This window comes from Adiantum capillus-veneris, chromosome 26 (genome assembly GCF_014529385.1).
Source record: "Adiantum capillus-veneris isolate H3 chromosome 26, ASM1452938v2, whole genome shotgun sequence".
NCBI lineage: Eukaryota > Viridiplantae > Streptophyta > Polypodiopsida > Polypodiales > Pteridaceae > Adiantum > Adiantum capillus-veneris.
Genome location: NC_140956.1, coordinates 77,731,371 through 77,746,099, shown reverse-complemented (window position 1 = coordinate 77,746,099; position 14,729 = coordinate 77,731,371). Strand labels below are relative to the sequence as shown.

Sequence of the window (14,729 nt, the reverse complement as noted above, 5' to 3'; positions counted from 1 at the left end):
AAGATGCAGAATCCTGGAACTTTTGTGCCAAAATGAGCAGCAATCATATGAAGGAGATGCTCATCAATAAAATGAAGAGGCATATCTGGGAAGAAGAGCGTCAGAGGGAATCTGGGAATAAGATGCCGACTGTCAAACTCCTCAGTAGTAAACTCGGGATACCACCTCGCCAAGTATATCATTCTGCGATCAGAGAGTATCGGAGAGCAAGCCAGGAGAGCTGAGGCAGTGGCGGGATCTGAAAGACGTACCATGAATATGCCTCTGCCAAGGAATGAAAGCTCCGAGACCCGTCCCTGAGTAGTGCCCAATGCAATCTGACACCAATCACATATAGAAGAGCGAGGTGGAGACTGTCCAATCATCCGGCCAACCAAGGCATGCTGTGCCAAGTGTTGAATTTTGGAGTCAATGCGTGTCAACAGGTCACTAGTACAATCCACGCGACAGGCAAGTGGTGATGGAGCGCCGTGTGTAGCACTCAAGACCGGCAAAGCCGCCATGAAGAATGGGGTAGACTGGCAAACGGGAAAAGCAAGACCCGAAGTGAAGCTTGGACTATTTCTCTCTCTCTCTCTCTCTCTCTCTCTCTCTCTCTCTCTCTCTCTCTCTCTCTCTCTCTCTCTCTCTCTCTTTTTCCCGCCTTCCCTTGCAGGCAGTAGAAAGATGCACACAGTGAAGGTTTGAAACAGGTATGGTTTGCGGGCTGTTAGGGTTTCGGGGAATTAGGGTTTCAGGGGATTAGGGTTGCACGGAATTAGGGTTGACAGATGGGGCTATTAGGGTTAGGGTTTCACGGAATCAGGGTTGGCAGATGGGGCTGTTAGGGTTAGGGTTTCACGGAATCAGGGGTTGAAGCGGCGGGCTACAGGTACTCGCAGGGCAATAAAAGTGGAGCTTAGACCCTTTGCATTACATAAATCGACCATAGGTTCATATACAAGAAATATGGGAAAAACTCTCAAAAATACACGATGAGGTCATGGGAAATATCCCAAAACAAACCGCAGGATACATCTAGGGATAAAGATACTCTAATTAGGTGGTGAAATATAGCGATCTGAATTGTGATCACGTCTACACAAATCTACCCAAGGCTCTATCCACTTAACACAATGTAGCGAAAACCACGAAGTCCAATGTTATCTTTCTGATTGATAAAAAGCATTCGCTATAAAAACCTCCTATAGCAACTCACAAAAGCTAAGGGACTGTGAAACAACTAGGCCATGCCTCCAAAATCATCCACACCCACTCGAAAATTTCCTACCCCAAAAAAGGATACAAAGTACCACACAACCATACTATAAGAGAGGCAGGAGGGCCTCACTCGTCATCCACCTCAAAGCCAAGGGAAGGTACCAAGATGCACAGCTCTCTGACCAAACCAACTTCCACAAGGCCTCTCTCTCTCTCTCTCTCTCTCTCTCTCTCTCTCTCTCTCTCTCTCTCTCTCTCTCTCTCTCTTTTTTTGGAAAAAGTCAAGGCTGTATATTACTAAGTACAATATAATCCCCAGCGGATGCCAAAATAGCCTATCACGTGGGGTGTACAAGCTGAATGTAAGGAGGAGAGCCACTATAGTGACAACTCGACTAGAACAATCTCATGGTGGTCGGTGTGACGAGTGAAGGAGAAACCACCGAGGAGGGGCATAATGCCACGTAATCTGGCCACCTGTAAGTGTGAAGAAGAGTGGGGATCGTGCCCAACGCCGAAGGAAGGCAAATCGGCGAGCCTCAGCTGCTCGAGATGTACCTGAGGAAAAATCCCACTGCCAAATCAGGGTGTGAATGATGTCCAGCCAAATGGCAGTGAGGGTGTCCTGAAGGAGCTGTGGAGCCGCCCTTAGAATGTGGAGACAACGAGCTCTCCAAACATTCCATAGTGTAATACTAGTGATGACTGAAAAAACTTCATCACGTGTCTGAGAATCCCCCTGCCAAGCAATCTGTGGTAGCATAGCCAAAGTCCCTCGCCGATAACCAGCCGAGGTAAGCATAAAGGCTGGATCTGTGTCTGAGCCCTCGTAGAAAAGATGGGGGCCGGGCATCGGCATCAACCATGAGACAGATCCCCAAGTAAGAAATCCATGCTGAACACCCGCTCTACTAAGTGGCAAGCAAACTGCAAGCCACACTACATGGGAAGCTGCGCATGACCAAAGACAGTGTGCAGGTGACTCAAGTAGTCGCAAAGGACAGCGAGTACATAACGGATCATGACCCATAGTAGCTAGCCAACTCCCAACTGGAAGTCCCGCATGTGCAATCATCCACATGAAAAAAGAAATACGACGAGCCGCATGTAAAATCCCAGATGGCGGACCAAAACTACTGCAGATAGGCATGGGAGAGGCCTGAATGTAACCAGAAACGCATACAAGTGGGCTGCTCTGGCTGTTGTCTCATCAATGCTAACCGTCCAATCCTAACAGTGTACTCAAAGAAGGATACAGGTGCACCGGTGGGGTCAGAGTGAGGCCAATGCCACTCTCCTGGGTCCCAATAAAGCTGAGATAGGGCACGACCCTCCCACACCCAAAGCCTCCAAAGTGCAACATCAGCGGAAGCGAAACGGGGGTCAACATAACAACGCTTCCCGCAGGAGCCAACTACTCTGATGGCCTCCCATCGAGCTCCGGGAAGGACAAGGTGCGGAGAGGTGGCATCATATGTCAATCTAGCATGAATCCCCTGAGACTCGTCAGTATCAATGGTGAACAGCATGGTGCCTAAACGAACTAATAAGAGAGTGCTCTAAGCAAAGAGGCCTTCCCAACCACAATGGGGAGGCATCTGAACCGTGCCTCTCATGACTGCATCCCACTCTGAAGGAACGGCGGAATCAATCTCAAGCAGTCTGTCTGTCACCCCGCGACCAATGTCATAATGTTCTGCCACAAAATCAGCATCCAGCATACGTGTCTCATGAAACAACCGCATAGAGGCAGCAGGGCCAGTGTCCCAGGCAGCCCAATCAATGTGAGTCCTCTCTCCAAGCTGACGGGGTGGATCAACCGAAGAATCAAGAACTGCAGCACTCCAAATGAGAGGCTGGCGCTCAATCTCCTCACGACATGAGGGAGGTGAGTGTATGATAGCCCGTCGCATGGAAACCCAAATCTTAAGGAGCGATCGGATGAAGGGTGAGAGGGAGGTGGTGGATAAGGGGGCATCAGTAAAGAGAAAACGATACCCTGTCTGCCAAGTATGACCATCTCTAGTGCCGAGTCGTGGAGTCACTGTGCAAAGAGCGGCCTGAAGAGGCATCTTCCAAGGTTCTTGTCCGGAAAAAAGACCCCGAACAATAAGCTTGGTAAGAAGGGCGCGGATCTGTAACTATGGATCAATAATGCCAAGGCCTCCCTCAGACCTAGGATGAATAATTGTGGACCAGCGAACTCGAGTACGGGTATCAGTAGTCCCATCTGTGCCACTCCATAAAAAGTTCCACACTAGGCGGCGGAGTGGAGCTATCACACCAGAATGTAACATCCAACAAGAAGCCGTATACCATACTGTAGCCAGAATGACCTAGTTGGAGACCAATGCACGGCCAACCAACGACTGATGACGTGAAGACCAATGGCATAGCTTCCTCCAAATAGACTATAGTACAGGTGCAAACTGCTGCTGTGAGGTAACATTGAATCCAACCTGAAAGCCCAGATATCTGCATGTCTGACCCGGTCGCAGCCATGTGAAACCATCAGCTACCCCCCAAGTAGGTATGTCATCATTGCCAACCAGTAACCCATAGGATTTATGCCAGTTAATGCGTGCACCACTGGCAATTCAAAAAACCTCTAGGGCCTCCCGCATGGCATCACGAGCAGCTAGCAAATAGCGTAACATGAGTATAGTATCATCAGCAAACTCCTGATCGATAAGGTCTGGAGCTGTAGGTACTGGCATGGTCAAGCCACAAAATGCATGACTCTGAGCACGAAGAAAGTCGGACATAGTCTCTCCTACAAACAAATACAGATATGCTGCTAGAGGACATCCCTGACGGACAGATCGAGAAAGCTCAAAACTGCGACTGACACGGCCACCAATAGTAATAGCACTGCTGGCAGTCCTGAAGAGAGCGGAAATGCCTGAGATCCATCTCGAAGGGAAACCCATCCTGGCTAAAGTTCCTTCGAGAAAGTCCCACTCAACACGATCGTATGCTTTCTTGAAGTCAAGGATGAAAAAAGCAAGAGGCTCAGAAGATGATCTGGCCCACTCTACTGCCTCATAAAAAGTGAAGATATTATCCAGGATGCATCGATCCATGACAAAGCCTGTCTGAGAAGTATAAATAATATCTGGTAAGAACGGCCGCAAGCAATGGCTGATCATTAACGCTAACATCTTATAGACCGAAGGGAGTAGGGTAATAGGTCTCCATTGTCGGAGCTGAGTGGTGTCACCCCCCTTCGGAATAAGAGATATGAGACCTGAACAAAGATCCGGATGCATATATCCTGATGCAAAGATGTCCTGACAACCGCAAAGCAGTGGTATATACAATACATCCCAATATGTCAAAAAGAAAGCTCTGGTGAGGCCATCCTCTCCTGCACAGGAGGATGGATCAAGACTCTCTATAGCAGCATGGAGCTCTGCAAGTGTGAAGGGTGCCAACAAGATCTCTGCCATAGTGTCTATACAACAGTGTCGCGTGTGATGCCAGATCTGCTCACGGGCAAGTAAAACCTCAGTAGTGCATACATCAGCAGTGAACAATGTCTCAAAATAATCTGCAGACATATCAAGTATAACATCAGGATGCATATGTAGTGTCCCCTGAGCATCGCACAAAGTCCGAAGGGTGGTGCCAGGAGGGCGCTCTTTATGGCAGCGAAGAAGTCTTTATTCATTCGATCAGCTTTAGCTATCCAATGAGATACTAAAGCATGATGGGTGAACTCAGACCTCGCCTCTTGTACGCGACGAATCTCCTCTGTGAGCTCTGTCTGTCTAGCAGCGAGATAAGCATCCTGAGGCCACTCCTCAAGCAAGCGCTGAGTGGAACCAAAAGGGATGTGAAGATCAGACTCGCGTACTCTCAACTGACGATGAATAATAGCGGTCTAATCACGGCAGTAAATACTAGACTGAGTAATGCAATGAGCAAGAAACTCTCCAAGGGGTCCACAATAAGAAGCATCCGTGGACCATAAGTCACGAATTTGCTGCTGCAATACTGGAGTGGTGAGAACACTGTAAGGGATGCGGCAGCCTCGTCTCTGTGCAGAGGATCTAGTGAAGGAGATAAACAATGAGATGGGTAAATGATCTGAGAGGCTGGTCCCTCTCCATATAGAAGTGAATCCGCCTAGAGCTGCTGCCCAAGGGCCAATGTAAAAACGATCAAGTCGCTCTAATAATCTCCCCTGCTGTCTCTAAAACCCCATGAGTAATGTAGTGTAGCAGGTTGGTGACCAAAAGAGGGTATGTGCCAGGCATCAACACCTTGAATAGCTAGAAGAAATCGATCCCAAGCTGACTGCTCATCGGGAGAGATGGCTGATAGAACTGGAGGTGTGATGGCTCGCCAATCAGAGTCGCTCTCAATGTTGTTAAGGTCACCTCCAACAACCCAAGAGTCTACAGTAGGTAGAACAGCAGCCAAAGAGGACCAAAATGTAGCCCTCTCCCGAGGAGTAGTGGGTGCATAGACTGACATAAAACCAATGATAGATTCCCGAATCTGAATAGAAACATAAACTACTCTGCACTGAGGCCCAGTAACGTGGTCATACTGAGATGCATACACCGCAACTCTGTCCATGAAGGCCCAGAGCACGCTCCCAAAAAGTGCGGGCGCCCGAGGGCATGAGATTGCCAAAGGGAGTGGCAATCTTATGCTCCTGTACTAGCAATATATCCATAGTGCCCACTACAAGAGAGTGTAAATCTCTACGAAGTAAAAGCTTACGGAAACCTTTTACCCGAGAAGTCTGTAAACCATTAGCATTCCAAGAAACTACATGTAAATCCATAGACTGCATGAAAGAGTTTGAATAGCATCTGACTAACTGCACATCTTCTTGGAGACAACTGGGCCATCCAAGGGGTGAGCTTCAGGCGGTAGGAAAGCTACCCGCAAGCCCTCTCTAAGATATGGTGTCTCATTGCACCAACTGCGGACCTCAGCTTGTTTACATTACATTACCGATGCTGCAGCTTTGAGACCCCGAATGCGCATAGACATAGGAAGCACCACATCTGAGGATACATGAATGACCATACGCAATGAATAGCAAGCATAAACATCACTCCACTCCATAGCACCAATACATGAAGGGTAGTGAGGAGACAAAACATAAGGAGCGGAAGTAGACAACCATAAATGAAGCTGAGCCATAGTCTGTGCGTGCACAAAATGTAGAACCTGATCCTCGGACCATTCCTGAGCAGCGTGGAATGGAAGGAAAAAGGAATGGGTAGGCTGAGAGCGACTGCCTATTAAAGAGGGAACACAACCTGTCTTATGATGCATAAGATAGAGCTGGACCCGCAATGGCCCTTCTAAGTCACCGCACATCTCAGCCCGATGAGTGCCCCAGGAAAGAGGACAAGAGCTGAGAAAACTGCGTGAGACATGAGTATGAGCTGCTGAGGGAGGCGGAGGACCAGAAGGGGGAGGGGGGAGATTAAGGGCGAGAGGAAGAGGAGAAGAAGAGAGAGGTAGTAGCGGTGAATGATCCATCTGCATGGGAACAGGGACCTCGGGAAGAGGGGAAGGAGCGGACGGGGGAACTGCAGGTGAACGAGGAGCTGGTAGCAGAGGTAAGTGATCCTACCGCGAAGAAGAAGAATGGCGAGGAGATGCAGGGGGTAAGGGGGTGGTGGAAACTTGAGAGGGAGCAGGAGAGGTAACACTCGGAGCTGGCTGCGTTGTTGGTTGCTGACGAGGACGGAAGGAATGATTATGACCCACTGATTGCCATGCTCCCTCAGTGTGAGCTGAAGCGGAGGGAGGAACATGGAGGGCCGGAGCTCGAGGAGCGCCTGTAGGCTACTGAGGTGCTTGAGTAGTAGATGGGAGAGAAGGAGGAACCGGTTGTTGACGCTGACCACGTGGCTGAGCATGACTGCCGCGGGCCGGCTGTTGTTGCCGCCGATGTCGTGGCAGGGTGGGGCAATCTCGCGCCAAGTGTCCCATCTCGTGACAGCGTAAGCACTATCCTGGGCGGCCAGTGACTACCATACAGAGAGAGTAGTCTCGATCGCGCACAGCCACAGTAACTCTATCTGGTAATGAAGTATCCCCAAACACCAAGACCTGAATGCAAGGTGGGCCAGATGAGAAGATGCAGGATCCTGGAACTACCGTGCCAAAATGAGCAGCAATCATCTGGAGGAAATGTTCATCGATAAAATGGAGAGGCATATCCGGGAAGGAGAGCGTCAGAGGGAATCTGGGAATAAGGTGTCGACTGTCAAACGCCTCAGTGGAAAACTCGGGATACCACCTCGTCAAGTATATCATCCTGCGATCAGAGAGTATCGGAGAGCGAGCCAGGAGAGCTAAGGCGGTGGAGGGATCTAAAAGACGTACCATGAATATGCCTCTGCCAAGGAGTGTAAGCTCCAAGATCCGTCCCTGAGTAGTGTCCAATGCAGTCTGACACCAATCACGTATAGAAGATCGGGGTGGAGACTGTCCAATCATCCGGCCAACTAAGGCATGCTGAGCCAAGTGTTGTACTTTGGAGTCAATGCGTGTCAATAGGTCGCCAGTGCAATCCACGCAACAGGCAAGTGGTGATGGAGCGCCGTGAGGAGCACTCGAGACCGGCAAAGCCGCCATGAAGAATGGGCGAGACTGGCAAATGGTAAAAGCAAGACCCAAAGTGTAGCTTGGACTCTCTCTCTCTCTCTCTCTCTCTCTCTCTCTCTCTCTCTCTCTCTCTCTCTCTCTCTCTCTCTCTCTCTCTCTCTCTCTCTCTCTCTCTCTCTCTCTCTCTCTCTCTCTCTCTCTCTCTCGCTCACAGGCAGTAGGCAGATGCGCGCAGACCACAGTTAGGGTTTCGCAATACATCCCAATAGGTCAAAAAGAAAGCTCGAGTGAGGCCATCCTCGCCTGGACAGGAAGAGGGGTCTAGACTCTCGATAGCAACATAAAGCTCTGCAAGAGTGAATGGAGCCAACAAGATCTCTGCCATAGTGTCTGTACAACGACGTCGGGTGTGATGCCATATCTGCTCACGGGCATGTGAAACCTCAGTAGTGCATACATCAGCAGTGAACAATGCCTCAAAATAATCTGCAGACATATCAAGAATAACATCAAGATGCATATAAAGTGTTCCCTGAGCATCGCACAAAGTCCGAAGGGTGGTGCCGGGAGGGCGCTCTTTATGCGCAGCGAAGAAGTCCTTATTCATTCGATCTGCTTCAGCTATCCAGTGAGATACTGAAGCATGATGAGTGAACTCAGACCTAGCCTCCTGTACGCGACGAATTTCCTCTGTGAGCTCTGTCTGTCTAGTAGCGAGATAAGCATCCTGAGGCCATTCTTCAAGCAAGCGCTGTGTGGAACCAAGAGGAATGTGGAGGTCAGACTCGCGTACTCTCAATTGACGATGAATAGTAGCAGTTTGATCATGGCAGTAAATACTAGACTGAGTAATGCAATGGGCAAGGAACTCTCCAGGGGGACCACAATAAGAAGCACCCGTAGACCACAAGTCACGAATCTGCTGCTGCAAAACTTCAGTGGTGAGAACACTGTCAGGGATGCGGCAGCCTCGTCTCTGTGCAGAGGATCTAGTGAAAGATATAAACAATGAGATGGGTAAATGATCTGAGAGGCTGGTCCCTCGCCAAATAGTAGTAAATCCACCCAGACCTACTGCCCAAGGGCCAATGTAAAAACGATCAAGTCGCTCTAATAATCTTCCCTGCTGTCTCTGAAACCCCCACGAGTAATGAAGTGTAGCAGGGTGGTGACCAAAAGAGGGTATGTGCCAGGCGTCTACACCTTGAATAGCTAGAAGAAATCGATCCCAAGTTGGCTGCTCATCGGGAGAAATGGAGGATAGAACTGGAGGAGTGATCGATCGCCGGTCAGAATCGCTCTCGACGTTGTTGAAGTCGCCTCCAACAACCCAAGAGTCTACAGCAGGTAGAGCAGCAACCAAGGAGGACCAAAAAGAAGCTCTCTCCCAAGGAGTAGTGGGTGCATAGACTGACATAAAACCAATGATAGAGTCCTGAATCCGGATAGAAACATAGACTTCTCTGCCAGCGACAAGGGTGCCATGCTGCTGAACTGATGCCAAGTAACGTGGCCCCACTGATATGCATACACCGCAACTTTGTCCATGAATGCCCAGAGCAGGCTACCAAAAAGTGTGAGCTCCTGAGGGCATGAGATTACCAAAGGGAGTGGCAATCTTATGCTCCTATACTAGTAAAATATCCACAGTGCCTACTACATGAGCGTGTAAATCTCTGCGAAGCAAAAGCTTACGTGAACCTCTTACCCGAGAAGTCTGTAAACCATTAGCATTCCAAGAAACTACATGTAAATCCACAGTCTGCATGAAAGAATTGGTAAAGCATCTGTCTAACTGCGCATCTTCTTGGAGGCAGCTGGGCCATCCAAGGGGTAAGCTTCAGGCGGGAGGAAAGCAACCCGCAAGCCCTCTCTAAAATATGGTGTCTCATTGCACCAACTACGGACCTCAGCTTGTTCACATTGCATGACCGATGCTGCAGCTTTGACACCCCAAATGCGCATAGACATAGAAAGCACCACATCTGAGGATACATGAATGATCATAGGCAATGAATAGCAAGCATATACATCACTCCATTCCATAGCACCAATACATGAAGGGAAGTGTGGAGACAATACATCCGGAGCGGAAGTAGACAACCATAAATGAAGCTGAGCCATAGTTTGTGCATGCACAAAATGCAGAACCTAATCCTCGGACCATTCCTGAGCTGCATGGAATGGAAGGAAAAAGGAATGGGTAGGCTGAGAGCGACTGCCTATTAAAGAGGGAACACAACCTGGCTTGTGATGCATAAGGTAGAGCTGCACCCGCAATGGTCCTTCAAAGTCACCGCACATTTCAGCCCGATGAGTTTCCCAGGAAAGAGGGCAAGAGCTGAGAAAACTGCATGGGACGAAAGTATGAGCGGCTGAGGGAGGGGGTGGACCAGAAGGTGGAGGGGGGGGAGTAAGGGCGAGAGGTAGAGGAGCAGAAGGAAGAGGTAGTAGCGGTGAATGATCCATCTGCATGGGAATAGGGACCTCGGGAAGAGGGGTAGGAACGGGCAGGGGAATGGCAAGTGAAGGAGGAGCTGGTAGCAGAGGTAAGTGATCCTGGGCGGAAGAAGAAGAATGGCGAGGAGAAGCAGGGGGTAAGGGAGTGGCGGAAACTTGAGAGGGGGCAAGAGAGTTAACACTGGGGGCTGCATGCGGTGTGGGTTGCTGACGAGGACGGAAGGAATGGTTACGACCACCGTCTGCCATGGAGTCTCAGTAGGAACTGAAGCAGAGGGAGCACCCGTAGGCTGCTGAGGTGCTCTAGTAGCAGTAGTAGGAACCGACTGTGGACGCTGACCACGTGGCTGAGCTTGGGTGCCACGAGCCGGCTGTTGTTGAGCCGATGCCGTGGCTGAGTGGGGCAATCGCGTGCCAAGTGTCCTATCGCATGACAACCTAGGCACTGTCCTGGGCGGCAAGTGACTACCATTCGGCAAGAGTAGTCTCTATCACGTACAGCCACAGTAACTGTATCTGGTAACGAAGTATCCCCAAACACCATGACCTGAATGCGAGGTGGACCAGATGAGAAGATGCAAGATCCTGGAACTACTGTGCCAAAATGAGCAGCAATCATCTGAAGAAGATGCTCATCAATAAAATGAAGAGGCATATCCGGGAAGGAGAGCGTCAGAGGGAATCTGGGAATAAGATGCCGACTGTCAAACTCCTCAGTAGTAAACTCGGGATACCACCTCGTCAAGTATATCATCCTGCGATCAAAGAGTATCGGAGAGCGAGCCAGGAGAGCTGAGGCAGTGGCGGGATCTGTAAGACGTAACATGAAGATGCCTCTACCAAGAAGTGTAAGCTCCGAGATCCGTCCCTGAGTAGTGCCCAATGCAGTCTGACACCAATCACGGATAGAAGATCGAGGTGGAGACTGTCCAATCATCCTGCCAACCAAGGCGTGCTGAGCCAAGTGTTGTACTTTGGAGTCAATGCGTGTCAATAGGTCGCCAGTACAGTCCACGCGACAGGCAAGTGGTGATGGAGCGCCATGTGTAGCGCTCAAGACCGGCAAAGCCGCCATGAACAATGGGTGAAACTTACAAACGGGAAAAGCACGACCCGAATTGAAGCTTGAACTCTTTCTCTCTCTCTCTTTCGCTCATTCGCTTGCAGGCGGTAGAAAGAGGTGCACGGTTAGGGTTTGGGACAGGTAGGGTTTGGGAATTAGGGTTTCGAAAAATCAGGGTTTTGGAAAATTAGGGTTTTAGGTTGCAGAGGATGCGCAGGGCCGCAGACTGAGCGCGCGAGGGCGGGCAGAGTGCAGCGCGCGAGGGCTGCAAAGTACTCGCACGGCAGCAGAGTTCGCGCGAATGCAAGCAAGGTGCAGCGCGCGAGGGCAGGCAGGTTGTAGCACATTCGCGCGCAGCACGCCACAGCTAGGGTTCGCGCACAGCTAGGGTTCGTGCCACAGCTCTCTCTCTCTCTCTCTCTCTCTCTCTCTCTCTCTCTCTCAAATCAAGTCAGTAGGGTTTAAGATTATCATGCAAAAATTTGAAGACATCTTGGCCTCGATTCATGTGTGGCATCTTGCTTCGAGTCTTGCGTACCTAAAGGTGCTAGATGCTAGTGTGCATGAGCGAACAAGACTCCCCTCCCCCATCCATCCTTACCTTTGTATAAAAAGCATGCTCACCATGCAGACAATTTTATTCTCTTCTTGTGCATCTTGCCATGTCCATTGCGGCATTAAAAAATGTCGAACCCATAAAATGTCTAAGTACATTCTTTTGGCCCCAAAAGGGTGTTCGTGAAAACTTGTCTTGTGTGTGTGTGTGTGTGTGTGTGTGAGAGAGAGAGAGAGAGAGAGAGAGAATTTTCTTAAATTCAGATTAGCCCTACTTAGCGATGTTAAATCAGAAGTGTACAATATAAGACAAAGATCATTAGGAGTTCCAAGTAAATGAAAACGAGTACAAAATGAGTTTGATAAATTAACCTCAGAGATAGTGACCAACTAACCTTCCCATACGAGTAACGAGAAATTTTGAGTGCTTCAAGCTGATATTTTATCGATGACTCTATACATTGTAAGCAACAATAAATTTTTAGCTCTCTCTCTCTCTCTCTCTCTCTCTCTCTCTCTCTCTCTCTCTCTCTCTCTCTCTCTCTCTCTGTGTGTGTGTGTGTGTGTGTGTGTGTGTGTGTGTGTGTGTGTGTGTGTGAATGTCATTTCTGATTTACTAAGCACAAAATTCCCCTGAGACACTAAATGGACCTTGTCTTGTGGGGCGTACAAGATGGGCATAGAAAATAATAGATGGCATGGGTCTCAATCGAGCTATACATCAAGGTGGCTCATGCAATAATTGTAGTAAGAACCACTGAGGTGGAGCATACTACAACGGTCACAAGACGGGCACCACGTGCCAATAGGAAAGAACAGACTGAACAAACTTTTAGCACTTCAATAACAACTGAATTGAGAGAGAGAGAGAGAGAGAGAGAGAGAGAGAGAGACGACAAGCGACACGGAGTGGCGGAATTCCACCCCAGAGAGTATTGGCCCCAAACTTTGGCGCCCCTTTCGGTATTTCTTTATATTGCAACAACACAGTACAAGCCAGAACTCCAGACTCTGCACCTTCTCCAGGAAGCATGCCAAAGAATGAGCCCTAGTCTCATATTTAAAGGCCCTTGGCCTAAAAAGCGGTTACAATAAAAACCCTTCAAAACTCAAGAGCTTCTGGTCCAAAAGCAATGCCAAAAAGCTGCCAGCGTAATTTACGGAAATCCATACAGCTGCCACGTCTGCAACCAACGCAAAACGCGGAATTCCGTAAAGCCTACCACGTCATCAGTCAACGTACTGTTCAGAAAACCTACCACGTCATCAGTTCCACGCAATTCCTTCAGTGTGTGTGTGTGGGTCCTACTTTTATTTAATCCTTTATGTCACTTGGGGCCCCATCGAACGGGGTCCCCATAAGTTGGTAGGACTTCTTTATATTGCACCAACACAGTACAAGCCGGAACTCCAGACTCCGCACCTTCTCCAGGAAGCATGCCAAAGAATGAGCCCTAGCCTCATATTTAAAGGCCCTTGGCCTAAAAAGCAGTTACAGTAAAAACCCTTCAAAACTCAAGAGCTTCTGGTCCAAAAGCAATGCCAAAAAGCTGCCGGTGTAATTTACCGAAATCCATACAGCTGCCACGTCTGCAGCCAACGCAAAACGCGGAATTCCGTAAAGCCTACCACGTCATCAGTCAGCGTAATGTTCAGAAAACCTACCACCTCATCAGTTCCACGCAATTCCTTCAGTGTGTGTGTGTGTGGGTCCTACTTTTATTTAATCCTTTATGTCACTTGGGGCCCCATCGAACGGGGTCCCCATAAGTTGGTAGGACTTCTTCTTCTGTTATTTGTTCTTCTTAGGGTTCAGTCCCCCTCGGCCGGCATCTGCAAGTTGGCTTTATTCTTCAGGGCTTTGACATGTCAGCAGTTTGTGACATATCCTCTTCTTGAAAGAGAGTAACCGTCCGCGATTACAACATATCTGCAAAACAACTCAAGTTAGTCCAAAAAAAAATTACAAGGGTCATTCCGAGGGACTATCAGTTTGCTATTTTTGTTAAGGAGTTAGCTTCTCCTTTCGGCTCTTTTGATCAAGGAGTTAACTTCTCCTTTCGTCCAGATCACAACTCTTGATATTCTGGCGTAGTAAAATTAGCCATCACACCCAGACCGTACTAATCTTCCATGCGTGTCTTGATGCACTAAAATTACATACCCAAGCAATGTCATCCAATTAGGAATATTCAATAGTTGGCACATCACAATGCAACACAAATGCTTACATATGCATGTTACAAGACACAACAAACAGCGCCGCTAAGCACTTCCTCGAGACAAACGGTCTGTGTTGCTAAATTGGCTTTATCTTACAAAAAAATAATTCTAAATGAATTATTGGATTTATAAGTGAGAGGGTTTTCTCGCTTTTAACACCAAGGAAAAATAATTCTAAATAAATTATTGGAATTTTAAGTGAGAGGGCTTTTCTCACCGGAGACATCCGAGTACAGAGTATTCCTAGTGCGTCATTTAAAGTAATGACGGGAACATTGAGAACGGGAATATCTGTAAGGCCACCAGGAACGGGTACTTCTGATGCGTCACATCGGATGGGTGACAAGGAGCATCGGAAAGAAGTATCCGACCATCCAGGAACGGACATCTCTGATGCGTCATAGGATGGGTGACATAGAGCATCGTGAAGGAGATTGTACCGTAAGTTCGGTAGGAAAGGACTAGGTGATGGGTATTCCTGATGCGTCGCAAGGTGGGTGACGGGTGCATCGGAAAGGGAATATCCATAGTCGGGAGGAAATTCCGAACTGTGTTAGAATTGTGCACAAGGAAAAAGCAAGCACTTGAATGAAGATGGGTTCAGAGGAAACTTTGAGGAAAAACAGATGCTTTTTGAGAAAGCGCGATT

The 14,729-nt window shown here is 48.7% G+C and overlaps 1 protein-coding gene across 4 annotated transcripts in view; it reads right to left on the bottom strand.

Annotated features, from left to right (window-relative positions):
* LOC147423695 (primase-helicase Twinkle, chloroplastic/mitochondrial-like) overlaps positions 1–14,729 on the bottom strand; it is a 130,612-nt gene that overhangs the window by 72,856 nt on the left and 43,027 nt on the right. For all 4 annotated transcript variants that reach the window (XR_015186593.1, XM_086501602.1, XM_086501603.1 and 1 more), the window contains exon 2: positions 12,253–12,311. Coding sequence is in view for 2 of the 4 variants with exons in the window: in XM_086501602.1 (XP_086357728.1) it covers positions 12,253–12,311 (59 nt within the window). In the remaining 2 variants the exon portion in view is untranslated. The remainder of the gene's footprint in view (positions 1–12,252; positions 12,312–14,729) is intronic.